The sequence below is a fragment of the Mytilus edulis genome, chromosome 10 (genome assembly GCF_963676685.1).
Source record: "Mytilus edulis chromosome 10, xbMytEdul2.2, whole genome shotgun sequence".
Lineage (NCBI taxonomy): Eukaryota > Metazoa > Mollusca > Bivalvia > Mytilida > Mytilidae > Mytilus > Mytilus edulis.
In genome coordinates, this window is record NC_092353.1 from 49055832 (window position 1) to 49081309 (window position 25478).

The 25478-nt window shown below is 31.0% G+C and overlaps 1 protein-coding gene across 1 annotated transcript; it reads left to right on the plus strand.

Moving 5' to 3' along the window:
• Positions 1 to 716: 716 nt before the first annotated feature.
• LOC139492467 (uncharacterized) lies at positions 717 to 25478 on the plus strand. The gene is made up of 12 exons (XM_071280646.1): positions 717 to 793; positions 3203 to 3306; positions 4201 to 4321; positions 10867 to 10977; positions 15578 to 15703; positions 16065 to 16115; positions 17728 to 17784; positions 18141 to 18251; positions 19844 to 19957; positions 21109 to 21216; positions 23174 to 23399; positions 25404 to 25478. The coding sequence occupies exons 1-12, from the start codon at positions 757 to 759 to the stop codon at positions 25435 to 25437; spliced, it is 1200 nt and encodes a 399-aa protein (XP_071136747.1). The 5' UTR covers positions 717 to 756; the 3' UTR covers positions 25438 to 25478.

Genomic DNA, 25478 nt, shown 5'->3' on the forward strand with positions numbered 1-25478 from the left:
AATATTAAGTGTCAACTCGACCAATGCAAAATAACTCGGCCATAAATTATTTTTTTCCGTATCGAAAGAGTTCTGATCCATTCAATACAGGATTTTTGTCGAGTCTGCGAATTTTGACGCAAGACGCTTGCCAGAGGGGTAGTGATCCGGCGTCGGCGGCGAATACGGTGGCGGCGGCGTTAGCTAGCTTCTTAAAAGCTTTATAATTTAGAGGGTGGAAGACCTGGATGTCTTATAATTTAGTACTTGAACACTTACTGTAACGCAACGTAATCTCAATGGTTGTTTTTGTAATTTAGGTAAACAGTACATAGTCGGGACTTTCAAGTGCCAAGAAAATGCTTTAAACTGCGTAATGGAAGTGAAATGTTTCTTTACAATTTGACTCTTTGCTGCGCTCACTCGGCAAATGATTCTTTTTGTGGCTCGCAAATGTTACTTTACGATATAAATGTGTAGAAAAAATGACAATCTATACTTATTTGTCAGAACTTCCACTCTAATGTCAGAATTATTGGAATAACCTCTTGATACTTTGGATTCGATAAATCATTGGGGAGTACATTTAATTACTTGTACTAGTACCCGGCACACACTTTTCTAAGAAGCATGCTCCATATGTTCCGTATATGTTTAAATCTAAAGTTCCATCTGATTTACGTTGATTTATGTTCAACTCACTGAAGTATGATATTTAATGCAGTGTTTATCTTATCTATAGTGATTTGTGTCATTGTAAAGATCATTGGGACAAACATGGCGTTTCTACATTATGTTGTGTTTATTCTGTTTGGTATGTATTTGATTTATATTTTTCTCTTCTATAAAAGACCAATGTTGGACAACGTTGGACAAATATAATCTGTTCCATTATCACTTATGGCAATGGTTAAAGTATAAAATCGTACGACATATCCAACTATCTCGGTCGTCACATGACTTTTAAACTTATGCTGTATATCATTAATAGCCGATTGGTTATCAATTAAAGTGAATGGGTACATATATTAAACGGTCATAACTTTTTTGTTATAATGTCTATTTTATCTCCCAACCCCGCGTTTTACAGTAAACACATTTTTACAATGTTTTAAGTTTTAGTTAGATATATGATTTCGTGCTTCGAAATAAGTTTGAAATTTGAGTTGACATAACTATACTGCCTCCGTTGACTTCTTCGTTAAAACTCGATAAAATTGCAATGGAACATTTTTTTCGAAACTTATTTATTGTTACTTATATCCTCCCAACCCCTAAAAAGATCGACAACATATTCATATAAATGAAATAGAAAACCATATCAGTTTAGGTATCGAACATTTTGCTTCAAAATTTGATTGAATAGTTCATATTTTGGCATTCGTTAGCAATATTTTCAAAATGGCGGCCACTGCTGGAAGGTTATAACGACACAAAAATGCCGGTATCCATTTAAGTATAAATCAAAAAGTATTATTTCAAATATTTATCGGAGTGTGTCTTTTTGTACTTAAGAAATTTCTTTTTTCACATGTTCTTTAATATATTTATTAGAAACATTCTCTTGAACTAAAAATAAAGATTTATATGCATGAACCATGTAGTTTACATTGATAGCTTGGGCCGACATGTGAATATATATTTTTAAAGATTTGTACGATGAAAATCGAAAAAATCTTAGATGCATGTCTTTTCAATGATTGTTTTACCTTAAAGTCGCATAGAATTAAACATTGTTTCTCTCTGTTAAAGGGAATACCTGCTTTTTGTTTTGATAAAATAATTTTCCAACATAGACGATGTTCGACACTTATTTTGCCAATGCAAATGATTTAATAAGATTTAACTGTTTATATTGCAATTACATATGACACGTTATTGTTACTTGTATGATAATCAAAGATATAGCTAGATTGTGGAGATACTAATTAAGTCATCAACGTGACCACAGAAAACAAACATGGAAACATGTTCCAATCACGATGTTTTGACAGACCTATATATATATTTGTATTAATTGTACGATTGTTTATGAAAACATATTATAATAATATTTATATTAACAAAACAAAACCTCGAATGGATGGTAACAAAGATGAAATATCTATAATATTTTTTTAAATCATCACACGAGTAACTAGTACATTTTACATAATCCTAATTAAACCAGTCACATGCAGAGTCATCGAACGTTATTATGACTGGAATAGTTGCATATGAGAAAGGACACGCAAATTGTTTATCAAAGTTACAAAATGGCTTGCAACGTTTATCTTTTCGAAAAAAAACATAATATTATAATTAGTATGAAGATAAAGTAAAAATCACAAAAATACTGAACTCTGAGGAAAATTCAAAACGGAAAGTCCCTAATCAAATGGCAAAATCAAATGATAAAACACATCAAACGAATGGACAACAACTGTAATATTCCTACTTAGGATTTTCTAAGCCTAGGCACAGATCACCTGAGCCGTTTTTGGCACAACTTTTTGGAATTCTGGGTTCTCAATGCTCTTCGAATTTGCATCTGTTTGGCTTTCTAATTTTGTTTACCTGAGCGTCAGTGATAAGTCTTATGTAGACGAAACGCGCGTCTGGTGTATTAAATAATAAGCCTGGTACCTTTGATACCTATTTGACATGGGTTGGCGGTTTTGAAGCGGGGAACTTACAGTTCTCATCAATGCAATTTAGCTACTGGAACTGATCTTGACCGATTTTTCTCCGCTTCAACCCCCCCCCCCCCCAACACTCTGTAGCAAACGTGTTGCGTTCTACACAGAGATCTATTTCAATTTAAGTTTCAAACAAAATTAGCAAAATTTAATAAAAAAATAATTGAAGTTAATGTAATCCTTGTATTTACACATTAACTGATTTAATTGTTAATCTATAATTCAATAACGCGCAGTGCGGGTTACTTTACAGTGTGCAAAACATTTGTTATGTTGGTTCTAATAGACAAAAAAAATTACAAGCATTCCTAATAATTTTATTTTATATTTTCAAGGAGCAATCATGAAAAAAATATTGATGACATCACGGTCACATGGCAAAATTTTTGTATAGAAGCTATTAATCAAAATTATTTCAGCCAACCAGATGATGTGTTAAATTCAACATAAAATTATATATATTCAATTCATGGTATTCCTTAAATTAGTATTTACATTTGTCATAACGTTGTTTTTTTTGTTTTTTTTTTGTAATCATTGAATAGTTTTGATATCTGATGCACAGTCAGAATGTCAAAGAGGCTGGTTTCACTTTGGAAATTCCTGCTACTTTATAAGTAATAGCCATAAGTCATGGGCGAATGCAGCGGTAAGTTGAACCCTTTTTTAAGATGCAATGATAGTTTTTGATGTGGTTCGTATTGCTTATTATTTCGTTTTCTGTTGTTTGTAAGTGTTTTGGACTATTCTTTTTTTACCTGGCGAAGACAGTATACATGTACTATCGACTTATGAGTTATAATCTTCCTTTGACATTTTTTGCCTCTATTTTATACTTAAAATACATTGAAAAACTAAAACATTAAATGACTGTAGAAAATGATTGAACGATGTCGAACGAATGTAAGGATTTACAGGAAAACGCACGAAAGTCGTCAAAACATGAATTCATAAACAAACGATGGTCAGGATTTGTATAATGTCAATATATTCATAAATGAAAGGTAAATAATCAATCTAATTCATCCAAAACTGTCTATATATCATAAAAACAAAGATGTGGTATGCTTGTCAGTGAGACAACTCTCCACAACAGACCAAATGACACAAAAATTTACAACTATAGGTCATCGTGTGGCCTTTGGCCTTTAACAATGAACAGAGACCATACCGCATAGTTAGCCATAAAAGGCCCCGAAATGACAAAGTTTAAACGATTCGAACGAGAAAACTAACGGTCTTATTTTTGGTACAAAAAATGAACGAAAAACGAATATGTAACTCATCAACAAACGACAAACACTGGATTACAGGCTAAGTATGATATTGAATATCGTTTAAAATGTCACCTATTCAATTGTCATTTTTGACGTCAATATGAATTGTGTTTTCAATTAGAGAGCAGCAAACATTTCCCTTTATATAGAAAAAACGACATCATATATTTTAATAACAGAAGAAAGAAGACGTGACATCCACATGATAGTTGCTGAAACTAAAAGCATTTTACATATGTCTATTCAAAGCATCATTATATTTTCAGAGTTTCTGTAGAGCGTATCATTCGGAACTCGCATCAGTAGAGACTGGAGCAGAAAACGACTTCATAACAGATACCATAACACGTATAAAGAATGGATTCACAAAACAGCGAAGACTTGAACGTACATTTTAAACATAATTTTATTTTTTTGTAATATATAAAGTTATGTTTTACTACAATGACGCACAATGTCTAGACAAATAAACACCATTGGTTTATGTATTGTATTTACCGATGGATTCATATTTGACTGTAAGCGAAATAATATCAAAAAGTGATATCACAAAAAATACTGAAATCAAATGAAAATTGGATTTGACCTTCTTTTATAGTTAGCTTAACCTCTCACTTTTATGACAGTCGTATCAAATTCCATTATATTTAAAAACGATATGATTATAAAACAAACAAATAGGTGAAAATGTCAACATAGGGATACAGCAGTAGGCTTTGTGTTATAGTTTAAACATATTTATTCATCATCAATACAAATATATCATCATACAAAATACACAATAATAATAGGATTCGGAAACAAGCAATATATAGCTTATATTAATCCGTTTCCTTGAAATACCAACTCAAGTTAACTATTACATAAATATAGCATGCAATGTTACTATGATATGGAACAAGTATAAACTAAGTAACTATATAACAAAAAAGAAAGGAGAAAAAAAAATCATTTCAAAATAATGAAAATAAAAAAAGTAAAAAAAAGAAAGAAGAAAACTACACCGAAATACTACACACATGTTTAGATGAAATGCAACTTAGTGAGAATAGTGAATAACAATTTAACTTGTAAATCTCTTGCACTTTAGTAGGAATTTTTGTACTTTTCCAAAAATATCTTTATTTTGGTCTAAATTTAGAGCTTATGACCCAAATAAAAGTAAATTCGTGTTTAGTGTGACTGGATAATTAATTGAGAAAATAATGTCATTACGCAATTCGTCATATTTTTTACAATGCAATAAGAAATGAGCTGTAGACTCGATCAAACCACACGAGCAGTTTGAAGAATCTACTAGATTTCGCTTGAACAAATGTTCATTTAGAGAACTACTATTCATCCTTAATCTGGCATGTAATACTTGACCCATTCTTGTTCCAGTGTAGTAAAAATTTGGGCATTTATTATTTGGGTTTTTTATACGACTTTTAAAAATGCTTAAAGACGTAGAATTTCTCGTTTGGTCTGGTAACTTATTCCACAATTTAATAGACGAAGGAAGGAAATAATCGGAGTATAGATTGGTTCTTGTACGAATTTCCGAAGTATTTTGAGTCTGACGAGTGAAATGGTTATGTAAATTAACTATTTGATTTGGTACCAAGTTTTGTAAATAATATGGAGTTTCCTTATTCACCATTTTATAAACATAGTGAGCTTGTGTTTTTCCCTTCTTTCTGAAAGTGTTTCCCAACCCGTTTTCTTATAAAGCATCTGTATCGAAGTTAATTTATTCCCACCTGTTACAATTCTCATAGCTTCAATTTGAACATTTTCCACTTTATTTATCAAGTATTGTGTTTGATTATCCCAAATGACATCCCCGTACTCTAATATTGGTCGAATGTATGAAAAATACATTTTTTCTAAAGTGAACCTATTCAGTACAAAACGCATCTTCCTAAGGATATTTATTCTATTGTATGCACGTTTAACTATATATTCAATGTGAATATTCCATAATCCATTATTTGAAAAAATAATACCTAAATGTTTATGAGTAGAAACTTCTTGAAGATCAGTGTCATTCATTTTTAAGATCGGATGACTAGGTTTTATTGATTTTCTTGAAATAATCATGGTTTCTGTTTTTTGTGAGTTAAAGTTTACAAGCCACTTAGAGGACCACATATGAATTTTTTTCAGATCTCCATTAAGAATTTCAGCAGTATTTTCAGGGGTGTCTACTGTCAAATAAATACTAGTGTCGTCTGCAAATAATTTGATAGTAGCTTTAATATCAGATACTATATCATTAATAAAGATAAGAAAAAGTAGCGGACCTAAAATTGAGCCCTGTGGGACACCTGCATTTATCTGTCTCCATGTTGAATTGCTTCCATTTAAGACCACCCGTTGACTCCTCTCAGATAGATAATCACAAAACCAATTAAGTAAATTTCCAGAAATTCCATATTGTTTAAGTTTTGATAATAGCCCTTTATGCCAAACCCGATCAAAAGCTTTGCTGATGTCACAAAAAACCACCCTAATCTCTTTTCCGTTATCTAAAGCTCTACCAAAGTAGTTAGAAATATCTATAAGTTGATTTATGGCAGAATCGCCTTTTGTAAAACCCGATTGATTAGGGGTGATTATCCTATTTTCAATAAGAAAGTTGTGTACATGTTTATAGACACATCGCTCCATGCACTTTGATAATATACTTAACAGCGAGATTGGTCTGTAATTTTTTACTTCATTACAATTATTACTCTTAAAAACAGGAGTTACATTTGCTTTTTTCCAATCTGCCGGAAATATAGCTTTAGATAAAGATAAATTAAATAGTTTACAAAGTGGAAATTTTAGCTGTGATACAGCCTCTTTTAATAAAATTGGACTTATCAAGTCTGGACCTGAGGCCTTATTTGGATTTAAAATCTTTAAAACATCTTCGACCTCACTATCTTTAAGTGTAATGTCACTTAGTATATAGTCTGGAACAGTTAAGTCAGGAATAACAGCTTCGGTATCATCTATGTTTGTCTGCATGGCAAAAAAGTTATTAAATTCATTCGCTTTATCGATATCATTAAAAATCAAGTTATCATTCTTAAGCAGGGGAGGAATATCCGAGTGAGTAGGTTTGATACCAGAAATTTGGTTACAAGTTTTCCACCAAGTTCTTGCCGATAGGTTACTATTTGACAATTTTTGTATAAGATTATTTTGATATTGTTCGCGAGCTTGTCTTATTGAAGTGGTCACTTTATTTCTATTTTGTCTAAATTTATTCCAATCGGCGGGTCGGTTAAACCGCTTAGCTTTCGAGTGTAAACGGTTTTTCTTTCTTATGAGTTTTCTTAAATCGTTATTTAACCAAGCAGGGTCAGATTTACGAATAGTTACGATTCTATTGGGTATGGAAATTTCAGCTGCATCAAGGATACGATTTGAAATTTCTGAATTAATTTTATCAACATCATTTAGAGCAAATATTCTATCCCAGTTGGTTTTGGTCAATATGCGTCTATATTCATTAAAATCACCTTGCTTATATAACCATATTTTTCTTTTAAAAGACAAACAAGCAGGTTTTTGTGCATTAATAAACCCCATAACTGGACAGTGATATCTTATTTGGTCTAAAAGTGGTGGCCCGACTCCACAATACGGTACAAAATCGGAATTATCAGTTATAATTATGTCAATTAGCGAAGACGATTGTTCCGTAAAATGAGTTGGATCTTCAATAAGTTGTTCTAGACTGTAATTTGTACAAATATTATGTATTTTAGAATTAGCCCCATTTAGCAAGTTATCGTTAAAATCTCCCGTTACAATAATTCGGTCACATTTTACATCATTTACGGCAGACTCAATTGAACTTTCAATTTTTGTCCATATTTCATTATTACTTTTAGGTGGCACGTAGAAGGTTCCGTACAATACATTTTTGTTATTTATTTTTAGCTGAATCCATATAACCTCAACACCGGGCACTTCCAAATCATCACGTCTCTTCGAATGAATATTTTCTTTAACATATACTATTACCCCTCTCCCACTTTTCATGGGACCCCTATCTTTCCTGAATGGTTTCTGGTAGTTTAAAAGTTCAACTGAGTCTGACGAGTTATTACCGTTCAACCAAGTTTCAGTAAATGACAGTATATCAAAATCTTCGTACTCAGCAAGAATCAGATCAAGTTTTGGAAGTAAGCTTTGCACATTTAAATGTAAAAAGGAAATTGAAGTTGAAAACATTTCACGTATACTGTTACTCTCTGATACACTTTCGAAGCTAATATTATGATCGTCATTATCATCAGATAGCGGATGAGGGCCAGGATTAGTTTCTATTCCGCCCATAATAAGAAGTAATTGAAGAAAAAGTAACACAAATATAATTTGAACAACGTTATCCGAAGACTGATCTCTATCCCCTAAACAATGCGATTGACTATCATTTTCGATAAAACCGAAAGGTGAACAATTTTTTATGCATTTGTTTAAAACAGACAATTCAAGAGAAAACCAAATCATTGTGATAACTCTAAAAGTGTTAACCTTTTCTTTTGAAAAATACAACAAGTAGAAAAGATACACCTCATACGTATTACAAAATAGATTATTTGTTTTACCACATATGTTATGTACAAAAAGACCAACTCTCATTCTATATTGATCGATTCCAATACCCATTATGTAACACCAGACTGGTCAACTAAGTAGTGAGAGTGGTCATACAAAAATACAAGAAGATAACAATACAAGTCTACACTGTCTATAAATAAACATTCAATAGAATTCAAAACATTCAAAACAGTTTGCATTTCATCGGTGTACAAAAATAAGCAATAAAAAAAGGAACTTAACTTATATACAAAAATTATGTTCCTGACCAGATCAAGGAACATACAACTGGGACGAGGAGGATTTAAAACAAACTTTTTTTATACTATCATGACTGGAAAATATTTTAATATAAAGGTCATTCGTTTGTGAACTATTGTGAACTGTTTTTTTTTACACAACCGTTAGGTCGTGATTGTACGCATGAATAAATATTTATACGATGTTAACAGTAAAGTTATAATTATTACTCTCTTAGATGTTTGTTAGATGTAACAACATTTTTATACATTTTTGTTGAGAATATAGATTGTAGCGAATTCATATTTAATATTATAAAACAAATAGCAGAATTATCATTTACCGATAACTTTATATTTTTTTTTTGTTATTATAATTTAAATGTTTATACATTTCTATTTGTAAATTTGAAGTTTTAAATATAAATACACAAGGCAAATTTATAAAAGAAAGCAAAAATATAATTTACCCTTTTTGATAGTAGGGTTTCCCTTAGTTTAACGATATACATTTTACGCAAATAACATTATGACACAATTTTTTAGGCATTAGTGTCTATTTTGCGAAGCTACTATCGTCTTACAGTTTGTACATGTGAATGGTATCAGTGTCTAAGATCCATCTTGTCGGTCATCTGAGGTGGCTGATTGATTGATAGAAGAAGATACTGACTGAGCATAAGTACGGTATTTGGGACCCTTGGTACTCTCTTTGTTGTGGTGTCTTTCTTTAGAGTTCATTTCGAGTCTATGCAGGAAGTCAAAGACGCCCGGAATACAAAAATTGGCACAAAACTGATCAAATGAGTCCTGAGTGTTTACTACATGTATTTGTTCTTGGTTGTCCTTCACCATAATTTTGCCATCGTTTGTCCATGTGTCCTTTATAATATGCTCTATTTTTAATTGTCGGACCTTGTAAGCAATGTTGTTTCTTGTTTTAGTTAAGTCCTCGTTTAGTTTAACATACTTCATATCCCGTCTATTTTTCAGTAGCTTTTTGCATCGAAGTATGCGTTTTTTGACTTGAGGATCTTTAAGTCTTACAATAATTTGCCTAGGTGTTTTGGATTGAACATGATTCTCATTTTCACTGCTGTTAATTGTGAGCGGCGCCGAACCAATTCTATGCGATCTTATAATGTCTCCAGGTTGCAGCTCTCTGTCAATCGATTTTATTAAGGTTGTTACCAGCTCGGTAGTTTTGTCCGATGTTTCCGTATTGCCACCATCAGGAATGCCATTGATTCTCATTAAATCACGACGACCATACTGCTCGAGAGAATCAAGATCGTCTCGCAATTTTTGATTTTCATTCGAAAGTGTATTTATCTCTTGTTTATATTGGTCTATGGTTGCTTTGATGGTATAATCAATTTCGGAATGTAGCATATTTTTTAGTTCCAGAGCAATTCTAGTTACATCGGATTGAGATAAAGTACATGTGATTGGCTGAGAGGTAGACTTCGAGGGTGGTAGGTGGTCAAAAGAGCTCAGTCCAGCTTTTATAGGAGCATGCCTTATAACGGACGGATCTACATTTATAGACGGAGATTTTGATGTTTCTGGAGAAGTTTGCGATGACATTATAAACCTATTTGTAGATTCTTGTACTGGTGGTGACGGCTTGCTGTCTCTACGCAGCCTGTGTTTATTAATATCAGGTGTAGACATTGACATTGATAATAGTAGTATTAATCAATGAAAATATTTAATGTTATGTTTACAATGTTTACATTGTTATAAATGACAGGTGACCGTAATTGTTTATGTTTATGTTTATGGTTGAATTACCTCGATAAGAAGAACTCACTGTATATAACGTATACAAACTGCCCACTGGAATACACTAACTTCACATCAGTTCATATCACAAATATCACATTTTGAAGATAGCCAATGTCTTTGTAACGTTCCACGTTACATTAAAGTTCGATATCACACATCCTCCAGAGTAGGGAAAGTGTTTAAATGGTCATAATTTTGTGTTATAATCTTAAACACTATCAAATGTTATTGTAAGCGAAATGATGCAAAATCAAAAACAGACTAACAGTAGAAATATTTCTTATGCTAAGAGATAAATGCCAATTCATATAATACGTATTTCAGAATGTGGTGATAAACTAGATAACTGTTTCAACTACGACGACAATGAATGTGTAGGCAAATATGCACCTTGGGCAAAGATAAATTGTGCTTACAGATGTGGTTATTGTCCAGGTAACAAATAATTATTGCCGATCATTATAACTATGTGATTGGTTTATATATGCTTGTTTGATATTCATTATTAGATTCAATGACTTTATTCTATTTTCTTCTTAAAGGTTTTAAATTGTGAAAAATAAATAAACATTTTTACAGTTTCCAATTTCATCATTATCAAACACAAACATTTAGTTCATGCAATCATCTACTGTTTTAGCTTTTAGTTTATGTCATATTTTAAATACTTGACCCCTATCTTTACAATATATATCTATAATAATAAAATAACGAGGTCGAATTTGTTAGCCGACATTGGGTAAAAACGACAAATCAAAGAATTCAACTTGATATATAGCTAATATAGGACAATGGTGTTGTTTAACAATTACATAATTCCATACCCATTTGTTTTCCACATAATTAATATTGCCAATAATTAACAAGTTCCTGGTCGAATCCAATACCGATACTAATTGTATATACAGTACAGCCTGTGACATTCTCATAATTATGTCCACCCACTTGCATGGTCAACATCCAATGGTGGCCATTTATTGAGGTATTCAATCTTGAGATGTTGGCCATTTATTGGGGTCATAAAACATAGGTTGATGTTTTATCTAATAATGTTACCTGTTGTAATCAGTCAGGGTTGAAGTTTTCAACTTGTATGTTTCTTTAAAATTTACCTGTACAGGTAACTTAGGTTTCTTTAAAATTGACATTTCACCTTTTTTTGAAAATGTAGAATAAGACATTGTTTTAGTCTTTGTTAATTAATATTATTTTTAGTTTTTTCTGTCTTTTGAATTTATTCAAATTTATTTTTTTATTTGTTTTTATTCATTTTTGTATGATTTTGTTTCTTGTTCTTTAAATATCTTGAGTTCTTAGCAAGGATTTGTATATCCTTGTTCTTAGTAAGAATCTTGAGAAGCAAAAAGACAAAAATCTCAAAGATAAAGTTATTGACTAGCATTTGAAAGACAACAGACTTTAATTTAATTTTTTTCATTGTATTTAATTGTTTATTTGCATTATTTAATGAATTATCATTAATAAAAACTAATAATCAAGCAAATGATATGTTTAAAGAAACCATGAAGGAAGTAATTTTTAGCAAGCCTGTTTCTTAACAAATAAAATGATCAGACAATATCAATCCTCTTATAATAAATTTTTATAACATCTATTATTATTCAGGAAAACTACAAATATCATTATACAGTTTTAATAGGAAAAAACTATTTTTGTCTATCTTTTTTTTTTTAAATCTGAAATCAGGAGTTAACATAATGGGCATGTTGAAGAGACTTATTTTCCAAAAAAATATTTAAAGAAAAAAACTGTTTTGCTTTGCCTTTTTGAAACAAATGTGAACTTCTTAAATATGACATTTTCAGTTTGGCTAACATCTGTCAGTTAAAAGCCAAAATTTGACAAAATACACTTATATAGATGGTTACACTTTTATGGTCTATTAATTAAATCATTTTTTCTGTGTACATTTATATTATTGGAAGTGCTGGACTGATAGGATACATATTCTTGGTATACATTTGCAAATATTTCCCTAAACCCAGGCCTTTTAGATAAAGTTAATAATTTCAGGGACTTGAATGAATTAAAACTTTAAAACCCTTGATGAAAAATAAATTTAAAGAAAAATATAAGAACATTTTTGAAAATAGATTTAAGAATAAAAACTTTGGTAAAAACTGTATACTCCATTTACTCAAATGTGTCACATAGAGAGTTAGTGGTCATAATTTAGAAATAGAAAATAGTGGACAATATGAAATTCCTAGAAAATATAGAATATGTAAACTGTGACACTTGCTTGACAATGAAGACCACTCCTTCCTCAATTGTAAAATTAACAAAACAACTTGAGATAATCTATTTGAAAATTGTTTACCTTCTCATAATATTGTCTCTTACCCAAGAACAAAAAGTGAAAGAAATGCTAAACCTTTATTACATGAATATGTTGAAAATATTGGCTCCCTTATAAAATAGTCATTATTAGAACAGAGGGCAGAAACCAAAAAAAAATCCATGTGTTTTAATTTCTTATAGAATTGTTAATTCTTTGCATTATAATTGTTTTTTTGTTTGTTTGTTTTTTTTTGTCACAAACTAAATACCATATGTTTATATGACAATACAAATATTATCAAATTTTGTTGAATTAATGAATATTTTGAATATATTTATTCAATAGAGAAATAAGGAATTGCTTAAATTTTATTTAGAATAAGTTCTAAAGACAATTTTTAATATTTGTAAAACAGTATTGAATGCAGATAAGTCTATCAACTATGATTTAAGTATAAATCATTTTGATTTAAGAAAATTAATTTGAGAAACAACTTTTCAATAGAAAAAGGCAGGCATTGGGAAAGTTTGCATTATATTAGAAGATGATATTCATTTATTCTTCACTTACCATATAGTACATGTAAAAAATAACTTAAATTGATTAAAAAGGTATAATGTCAAAACAAATAGTCATGAGTCAAATTAAAAAAAAAATCAGCTATTTATTCAACTAGTTATATTATTTCATTTTATTTTTTAATTTTCTTGTCATAATCACAGTAATTAAATTTCACAAACACATACATGTATATTTTACCTGAGACACATGACCTGTAAGTTGTATAATTTTAACACTTCAATGCAGTCAAGATTTCCCTTTATCGTTGACTAGTTTTTGAGTAATACCTTGTGTATTGATTAAGCCACAGGGGGTATAATGATGGACATATAGGGCCACCATGGTGGACATAATTTTTAGGGCCACCATGAATAAGATAATGTCACAGGTAGTACTGTACACCTGTTACCTATAACCTTATTTGTACGTTCCGCATCTAACAGACGCACCACAAAACGATGGATTTTGATTTGGTATATACATGATATAAACGGGTCATAATCAAAGGGATGACACTGCTAAATTCAATCACTGTCACATTGTTTCCTATTGTAGTATTTAAATCAGCTTTATAAGATGACAATACGAATACTAAAAATTTAGACTTAAAATAAGGCCTATATGTACAGTTTCCAATTTGTTAGCCGGCATGACGTAAAAACGGCGAATCAAAGAATTCAACTTTATCTTGACTAATATAGGACAATGCTGTTGGTTAAAAACTCCTCCATTCCAGGCCCTTTTGTTTTCCAAATACTTAATATTATTGCATAGAAATATAATATTTCCAACAGAAAGTAACCAAAAATTGGCGTGCAATAAATTATAATATTGCACTAGTGCAATAAAGCTTCAAAATTCATGACGTCATCAACGACAAAATTTTAGTTTAAATCAAGTTTTACTTTCAAATATTATATAACTATACAATAAAAGGGTTATTGCATGAACATTGGGTAATATTGTCCCTCGTAGAACATATATTGCACTCGCAAGCTCGTGCAATAGAAAATTCTACTCGGGAAAATATTCCTTAATATTTATGCAATAACCCTATATTACTAATAATTGGTAAGATTCAGTTTGACGGGTGCAAACAGAAAGATTTTGAAAGCAGAGAAAACTGTCCATCTAATAATCAGCAAGACTTTTTCAGATGACAATACCAATACTAAAAATCCACATAGTTATATATTTTAATTCAGTCACAGGTGTGTTCTAGTATATATATATATAGAGTGAAAGAGAAAGAGAGACAGTTGTCACTGGTTCAGACGTACTTATAAACATAATTATTTCTGTGACTTTATCTTGCATTAATTTGTAGGATCCTTTACAATAGATATTTTAGCTGATCTGTAACAATTCCATCTTCATGCATTATATATCATGTACTGTATTACGACGCTGGATTAAAACTAACGAGGATAGGTAACACCCAGTCGTCAAAAGCTTTATTATATGTGAAGCCCAGGTGGTCGAGTGGTCTAGCGCATTGGATACAGTGCAGGCGATTTAGTGTCACGATATCTCAGTAGCATGAGTTCTAATCACGGCGAGGGAAGAATAAACAAATTGCGAAAGCAAATTGACAGATCTGACATTGTTGAGCTGATGTTTAGCCGAATTACATATACAGAATGTACACAGCTATGTATTACCATCACTCCTGGTGATCCGATAGATAAATCTGTTGTAAAGTTGTCACTGGTTCAGACGTACTTACGAATATAATTATTTCTGTGACTGTATCTTGCATTAATTTGTAGGATCCTTTACAATAGATATTCTATCTGATCTGTAACAATTCCATCTTCATGCCTTATATATTATGTCGTGTATTACGACGCTAGATTAAAACTGACGAGGAAAGGTAACACCCGAACACCGAAAGCTTTATTATATGTGAAGCCCAGGTGGTCGAGTGGTCTAGCGCATTGGATACAGTACAGTTGATTTGGTGTCACGATATCTCAGTAGCATGAGTTCGAATCCCGGGGAGAGAAGAACAAACAATATGCGAAAGCAAATTTACAGATCTAACATTGTTGGGCTGATGTTTTGACGAATTGTATAAATATATATATTTATAGGAAGTAAAAATAGTTGACCATGCATGGATTTTTTGTTTTGTCTTTGATGTCGAACGTAATATTTTTGTTTGTGTTGCAGGAAACTTTCCACCTTGTGAGGACAAAATAGATTACTGTAAACAACTTGTTAGTGATGCCTGTTCCGACAATCAATATAGTGGATTTGTTCGTTTGAATTGTAGAAAGACTTGCAATAAATGCACAGGTGTGTTAGAGAATGAAGAATATATTCTCCACTATTTTTTTTATACCACCTAACAGACAAACTAAAACAAATTTGAGTTTTAAAAGACATTGATTACATTTGGAGGACATGTTAAATACTTGTTGTTCGTGTAATATATACATTCAGTCATCTGCTAGTTTCGAATATATATTAAATGTATTTATTTGTGAAAGCGGGTAAAATCAAAGTACCCAAAATTTTTGAGTTTGATATATATACTATACAAAAAAAATTGCACTTATGTACTTTTGATATAACTCTTTCTTCAATTATATATGCCTGCCATATGCTTTTTGATACAAAATAAGCTCTCATTATGCTGAATTAGAATATTGTTTAGTTCCAGCCTTAACTTTTGTTAACAACAACAGCACACTGGTACCGTCAACAGGTATGTAATTTTGCAATCCATAATTATACCAGTATTAAGTTGTTGAATATTCATAAAAACAATGTAAAGGTTAACGTAATAGTACCAGAGAATATGAAAGGTGAAAGTATTAAGAAGATAACTTCAATCCTTGAAAATTAAATTTCCGATTAACATATTCAGCGTTGTAGCCATGCCTATTATTAACTACAAACAAACAATGTTAATTCATGAACAATTATGTACTAACATAAAGATATAAATAAGATGACTAAACAAAGACAACAATAAATATTTGATGCAAAATTTGTTTTGTTTAACAGTTGTTTGGTTGTTTGGTTGTTCCCATTGAAATTTCTCTCAGTTAACTAGTTGTGCTTGAAATGACTTGTTATTTTTTGTTTAATCGTTCTCGATCTTGTCGGCAATTGTTTACTCTATTTTACTTTCATTTTTGTTTGTTTGAAAGCCCCTTTGTATTTTGTCTTGATTTGTAGCTGATGGATTGAAACGATTGAATATAGGTTATTAATTACAGTCTCTTTCTAAATATATCCCAACTTGTAAACAATTATATTCAAATTCTTCATATAAAAACAAATGGTTTTACCTTATACATGTTATACTTGGTAATATCTATATTCATATTGACATCTATGGGATATCCTGGAGACTATGCTGAAGTGGGGATGAAAAAACATCCCAACAAAATAAATTTCATATGGCGAAATTTATTTATATGCTACCACAACAAGGAATGGTGGGTGTAAGATCTTCAAGAAAGAAAGAAAAATCCTAAAATTTTGTTTTAACTTATTGACTGTAATGTTCGTTTTGTAACTCACTCTTCAACTTTCAAATGTTTCACTGGTGAATGATTTGTTACAAATAAAGGCAACAGTAGTATACCGCTGTTCAAAACTCCTAAATCCATGGACAAAAAATAAATTCGGGGTAACAAACTAAAACTGAGGGAAACGCTTAAGATATAATATGAGAACAGCGACACAACATAAAAATGTAACACACACAGAAACAGACTAAGCATTAGACAAAATCCGATGAGAATAACAAATATAACATCAAAACAAAATACACGAATTTGGGATAGAAAAGTACCGTGACATGTCTTATAGTAATTAATGTGAATTCACACTCAAGCACAAGAGAAAACAAACGACACAACGGAAACACAACGTTAAAATGTAACACACACAGAAACGAACTATAACATAACAATAACCATATTTCAGGATTGTTACAGAACATTTTTAAAGAAAAAAATGGTTGGTGTTTTTGTGGCATGCCAAACCTCGCACTTTAATGGCAATGTTAAATATAACATTAAAATGACAACATATTATTACAGAGTTACAATACAAATAAATAGGAAAACATCGGCAAAATCGGCTTTAGAATTAAATCTGACCTGTATGCTTTATTGTGAAAATGTACTTGGCAAAACTTTTAGGAATTTTAGTCTTCAATGCTCTTCAACTTCGTACTTTATTTGGTCTTTTTAACTTTTTTGGATTCGAGAGTCACTGATGAGTCTTTTGTAGACGAAACGCACGTTTGGCATAAATACAAAATTTGATCCTGGTATCTATGATGAGTTTATTTATCCTTCCAGAATTGAGCCAAACAAAGACAAATGCACTAAATACAGCAGAACAGACTAATGTAACGGGTATTGTATATTACTGTATGTAACAAATTAGTTAAAAAAAAAGTGTCAGTGCATACCTTTAATTTCGTAACAAAGCGCCGAAGATATATATAAAACTTTTTTAAAAATCAAAAAGGAAATAAAAGGGATAAAATCTGCTCAGTTAATGTAGGTTATATATATCAAAAGACCATTTCTGTTATGTGTTTACGTTAAATTATATGGAATGCAAATAACTAAATAGCGTTGATAATTTATCAAATCCATACGATATTTTATGAGAAGAATATATAAAGTTTGATAAATAGTCAATCAAAACAACAGTTTCTTTGTATTATTCGTAATACGAACAAGGTATATATTCAGCCATATTTCAGGATGTGTGGATACAAAGGACAACTGCTGGAACTATGATGACAGCAAATGTTTGGGCATCTATTCACCTTGGGCCAAACTTAACTGCCCTTATAGATGTGGCTATTGTCCTGGTAAGTTCATATTTACAATCTGTATCATGAAGTCCGACCAACTCATAACATTATATTTCTGTTGTTTTATGTGAAATACCATTAAAAAAGATTTACAATTGCTGTTATTGCGTAGCACTTGTAAAAGGAAGGCAACTGCTAAACTAGACAATGCAGCAAATATATACTTGTCTTGCTTTATAATGTTCACCTTTTCAATTATGTAGACTGTTTTTCAGAAATTTATATAAATTTATAAATTATATATCAGTATGTATCATACATATATGACGGTGTGACACCTATTTACTTTCAACACATAATGCTGACTTCACAAAGTTTATTATAATATCTAATCAGATCTTATTTTCAGTTTGTTTGTTTTTTTCAAATGAAAAACAATCTGCCCGAAATGTTGTCAAGAGTGCTTCCTTGCTTGTCAAGAACTGTCTTCATTTTTTTCTTCATTAAGCTGGTTATGTTTCTATTAACTTATAACATTATATTATCTTTGTCCCCTACTGTGTTTTTACTAAAAAAAAAAACCTTATTAGTTCTGTATTTGCACTGTAGTTAACAGAGGATTTGATTTCAACATATCTAGTATTTTTAGTAACTTAGTGGTTTGAATCTTTAAAGCTTCATATTTAGGTAGAAAAACAACCTATGTTTTCTTTTAAAATATAGACGGTAGAAATTTAATTTTTAATCAGAAAAAAATTAGAGACCTTTGTATTGAATTTGCATATGCCAGAACATGTTTACAACCAAATGGTTAAAGCGCCATTAAGGACTTGAAGGAATGACGTGGGGTCATTTAAGATGCTCTGTCATCCTTTTTTTTTTAAATCTTCACGGCAGTCATTTGATTTTAATTTACACGAATTTCTGAATATCGAATGATTATTTTGTTGTTTAATTAATACACTCCTATTATAAGACTTGTTCCTATGTTTTGGTGATTTCCTAACCTGTTGATTAAACTTATTTATTCAACGTATGGTTCTTTTGAGCTCAGCTTATCATTGGTCTAATTTCGATCATTACGTCAAATTGTCTTGCTTTCGTCTGAATTTCTTATTGTGACGTCTTGACAAAAGACGACCACACCTGATGACGTCACATATAGAAAGAACACATGTTTTTAGAAGAAAAATAAGTTTGCCTGCATACTGTATAAAATCATTGGAGAAACTGACTCCACGACCAAAAATCGTGTAATACGATATTTATCCACTCTCGACAAGCATCGTATTTTAAATTTGAAAGCTTAACTGTCTCGAGTGGATAAATATCGTATCACACTTGATACAGTGTAAGAATCCATATGTGTATAGACAAAGATATGAAAAAGACTTATACCATAAGAAGTGTCTCGAGACCACTGTAATATGCGAGATGTAAGCACTCATGACAATATGGGTAACTGATGGACGAGGCATCACAATTATAACTGAACCGAGACAGAATGGCATCCAGTGGTTTTTTACAACTATTCAAATTAATAAATTACAAATGAATTACCTGAATTGCGACATCAAAACAGTCTGATTTTACTATTGTGTAATTCATAGAAAATGTTTTGTTCCTTGCAAACCTTCGTCTCTCTTCAGATAAACCCCCGTGTGTAGACAAAATACCTAATTGTGATGAATATCCAGCTAATGTTTGTACCTATTCTGGTTGGTGTAGGATAAACTGTAGAAAATACTGTAATAAATGTGATGGTATGTATTACATGTCAAGGGATGAAAAATAAATCTGGTGTACGTGCGAGTATATGTAAAATTTAGAGGGACTAGGAAAACATCTGATAAATGTGAAGTTACGTTTAAAATGAAAAGGGGGCGAGGAATACATACATCATGTTAATATGAGGTTATATTGAGAATGGAAATGAGGAATATGTAAAAGAGACAACAACCAGACCAAAGAGCTGATAACAGCCGAAGGCCAGCAATGGGTTTTCAATACGTCAAGAAAATCCCGCACACGGCGACGTGCTCCATAGTGTGTATAACATCTAAAAAGATTACAACAAAAGACAAGACGATAGAGAGGCCACTTATATATATATATAATGTGACGGGTTTTAAAGTGTTGCCGTACGTCAATCCATTCCATAACCTACATGTACTACATTGGTTTAATATTACACCATACATATTAAAGTCAGTGGAATAAGAAACTATTCAAATCGATACATAGCTCACTGTAAAACTAACAAAAACATCAAAGACACAAAGTATATATTTGAAGGTACTTGCAGTTACTTTCAGATAGTTCAAAGCAAATAACAACTAAATCGATAAGCATGTATAAAAAAGATTGAGATATTTATCAGTACACATCCAACATCCAAGAGATTTATTTTAAAGACGTCCTTAACCGTCAAGGAAAAAAATATGACAAATTGCAATACCAAAAACATATACGTGCGAATGATTGTATGATCGTGAATGGACATATGAATGATATAAATTCGTGGATGTTATTGAAGTTATCACATAATACCTTTATATTGAATCTATTTGTTTCGAATACTCATATTTAATACATTCATGCCGCTCAATTAACATGACTATGATTATACCACATTTAATACAATTTATTTTACACACTGGGGTTGTTCTACCTGTTTAACTAATTGATAATTTATGTATTTTGGGACCTTTGTAAAAACGATTTTTTATTTTAAGTTTTCTTCATTTCATACATGAATAACAGATAGATCATTTAAAATTGAAATTGTGTTTTCTCAGTCTAATTTGTATTGTTATAACAATATTTACTACAGTAGTTAACTCTAATAAACGGGGTATACAGAAAAAATTGGCCTTGTTGAATCGTCTAATAATATAATCTCTATTTTATATAGTGCCTTACCATGCTAATATAACAGAGTCACATAAACCATTAACACTCCACACAAAGAGTCCACTCAGACTAAATACCACGTCGCTTCCCATGTTATCTAATGGTGATGGTAAGCATATCAAATTTTATGAATGTAGGTTTATAACTGATATCTTAAATTTTACATAAGAGTGTATAAATTTTAGTTTTGAATGCTGGAGCTATGAGTTGCTTGAAGTGGTAAAGATGAGAAATTGAACAGACAATGTTGTAAAGGTAGTTTTAACACTATTTTTTTAAAATATATAAATCATACCCCCACCCCACTTTGTTTTAAGTTTAGGTCGTTCCCTAAAGAAGAAAAAAATCACTTTGTCGTTACTTTTGTTTATATATCATCCTTTCTTGTGTATAACATGATACACGCATTATATTTATTTACCAATCCAAACGATCTCCAAACAATTCAGTAAATCTACCTATTATCATAAAAATCCCGTTTATCACCGACACAAATGGTTCCTGACTTTGACGCGTTCGAAGCGACGTTAATCGAGCAATATTTGAGAAGGCTACAATTTCGAATTCCTTTCTAGAACTTAGGTGTGTACATGAATATGGTAGTTTATTCTATCAATTATAAAAAAAAGTTTCAGATTTTGAAGAAGAAAAAAAACGAAAGATAAAAAAGCTAAATGCAAAACATCTTTTTAAAATTGATGTTTCAAAAGATACGAGGCTAGGTAAACTTGAAATTAAAAACTACTAAATATAGTGATCATGCTTTTATCAGTTGGCAGTCGTGCGTTCTTTTACATTTGCGTATAAAGATATGATATATTCAAACAGCCATAAAGTAAAAGATCAGTAATACCACAGAGATTATATTGACGCAAAATATCCAGAAAAAAGTATTGAAATTATCCTTGAAATGGTAAATTCTGCGCAGTCTAAACTCCGTGGTACACGGTGTGTCCGATTGGTACGCGTCAACGTCCAAATTCATTAGTATCAGTGTTAAAGGGGTACGAAATATAAATATGAATATACCGGCAGACATAAGCAATTGTAGAATGACAGATGTTTTTAGGTATCTTTGAAGTCATGTCATACATTTAAAAAATAAGTATATTATTGTTTTATTTGTATTAAAATAGTGGGTTCAGTCAACGACAAGGATTAACTAAATGGTTTCATTGTTTCTCTGTTTTTGTTTACATTAAATTTTGTACTTTATTTATATTTTTCATAAATAAATACATAAACTATGGTTGATTAGCCCCTGCCTATCAAATCCCAGTTAAGAGTTAAATTGAACTCGCATGCCTTATTCATATTAGTTGAATTATTTACTGGCAAGCCAATAATACATCAACGATGTTTTTAAGCTAACGTTGACAAAAGTGTACGTAAAATGACTCTTAGAACAGAAATATTATTTGCTGATTCCGCTTTTGATAATTTCCAATCCCCACAAATATCCTGTTTGATTTTTTGTTACAGGCATATTCAATTCGGTCAGTTGAAAACAAAACTACTACAACACAGATGATTTAAGCTTCGCAATTGTGAACTTTCCATTTTATGTAGAATTGCCGATATCGCCTGAAATCGTTGTATATATCTCCAAGTTGACATGATATTTCATGGATTGTATTTACTATCATGATTTTTTTTGAAAGGAAATTGCTTATCATAAGCAAGCTTTTAAACAAAAAGTTTCAAGTGATGTAATCATCCATCCGTAAATTTTACGAATGCCATCAGAATTTTGTTAACAGGGTGAAAAATACTTCATATTAAGATGACCTGTAAGAAAGTTGCGTCATAAAAATTGAAAGTAAACAATTGAAAAAAATAAAATGATATTTTATGTCATACAAATGTGTAACTCGTGTATGAACTTTCTTCACAGAGCAGAGATCATATTTAGTTTCTTATTAAAAAAAAAAATGCACGAAAATTTTTAGTTCGTCCTTGTCTTTCATTTCCTACGCTTTATATTATTGTTGCATTCAAAATTCTTTTTCATAAAACTGAGAAAACAAAAACCATAAAAATAACACGATATTACCCTTATATTGAAGGTTTCTGGATAGGCGGAACAGATGAAGTAATTGAGGGTGTATGGGTTTGGGCAGCTAGTGGAAAACCCTTGACGTACAGCAATTTTTACAAATCTGTCCTAAACATAGACAAAAATGCAAACCCAAATGGTGAAAACTGTCTCGAGATAGTCCAGTGGACAGGAAACGTTGGAAAATGGAACGATAACAACTGTTCAGAAGAATCGCACTTTATTTGTGAAATGGAGTATGTATACCAAACGAAAAAAAAACTTAAACAAATATTTAAAATTTCAAATTTGCCTATTGTTCATATTTTACAAAATATGATATAATACCTGCTGAATGCCTGATGGAATAACTAGAAATTGACCATCAAAGATTGGTTGACATCATGTATACATTATGAAAATTACCACGACTACTTTATCGTTGTGTTAATTTAAGTCAAAATAGTTCATTCTTAATACAATCTAATTAAATATATGTCTTCGTCTTTTAGAGAGTATAATTAAATCACTTCAGACTTATGAGTGGTGATTTAATTCATGACCTTTTCTACAAGAATATGTTTGCTAGAGGCAAACATACATAGTTTTGACTTATAGAACGCAGTTGTAGTGAAATCATTGACCCATATCTAGGGAGAAAAGTTTGTCACTATTATTATCCGACATTACTGTATTCATTTATTTATTTTACGGCGCCTGTTTTGTACTACCTTTGACTACCGCTTAACATTATTTTTCATACTTACCATGCTTACCTTGCATTCATTTCGATGAAAACTTGATGCTGAAGTAAGAATATCTTCATTATCAAATAGAAATCAGAATAAATGGTATGATCGATAATAAGACAAGTCTTCATCAGAGACCAAATGACGTTCAAGTTAACATCTGCAGGCAACCGAACGGAATATTCCCTAAACGATTGAAATCCACTGAGTTTTGACAGGAAGGTGTACAAAGGCTTTTGAAAATGGGATAAAACATGAAACACTGAAGCATCAATTAGGCGATTTAGATATATATCACACATGAAAGGGAAGTAATTTTTTGAAAGAATGAAGTTCTTACGTTTAATAGATTTTTGTTAAGTTTTCTGATGAATGGTTGAAGTAGTAACTTTAAATATAAAGAAGAATTTGACAATTACGTTTTCCTGTGTGCATTAACTTTTGAATTGTCTTTTACACCTTTGCTTTGCAGATGCTAGATAAAACTTCGCGCGATAAAATCTTTTAAAATTTAAATTTAAAGTTAAGAATGTTAAGATTGATTGATTGTTGATTGCTAAATCCGAATCAGCATAAAATAGTTATAATATCGCGGCGAAGGAGAATTAAGATACAGGAAAATTCGAAACAACGGTTTAGGCATTTACGATTCAAGAGTAATTTCCCATTAGTTTTCTTATTTCGTGAGTTTCTAGATAATAATACATATATACTGCGACATGTTGTTGAACACCTTTACATTATGTCATGGAATTACAGGCAAAGGTTTATTTAAATGGTTCTGCCGCTTAGCGTTCAAGAGTGTATCATAGTTTTTCCGTTCCTTTGAAACTTTTTATAGTCAACATGCAGAACATTTGATCTTAACTACTCCTCGGTTTGTAATCAAATATGACGTCAAATTGTCTTGCTTTCATCTGAGTTTAATATCATTCTTTTATCTGAGTTTAATATCATGCTTTCATCTGAGTTTAATATCATGCTTTCAACTGAGTTTGATATCATGCTTTCTTCTGAGTTTAATATCATGCTTTCATCTGAGTTTAATATCATGCTTTCATCTCAGTTTGATATCATGCTTTCATCTGAGTTTAATATCATGCTTTCATCTAAGTTTGATATTATGCTTTCTTCTGAGTTTAAAAGCATGCTTTCATGAAAAAGGTGAATCAGTTTGTTGACGTCAAGAATAATTAGAAAATCCTATTGCAAGAGGCGATAAGATATAAGTATGACGTCATGAACATAGAAACCATCCATATGTTAAAAAAACGAGCACATATGATGAAGCAGAACTGTGGAGGGTATTAGATTAAAAACCATGATAAAGAGTACAATGTCTCTTTTGTATTATCCAATTAAAATCTGCAAACGAACCTTAGAACGCCATTTAGATCGATCCAAAACTAAGCTTTCAATAAACAAGCGAAAAATTATGTAACGAACGCTAGATGTTATACATGAAAAAACAAAGCAGAATATAATATTTTGAATGTTTTTTTTTTTTTACAGATATCCAGCGTCAGTATCAGGCATTTTTGGATAACCTTCGGCCGATAGAATCACAATAAAATATTTGCTATATTA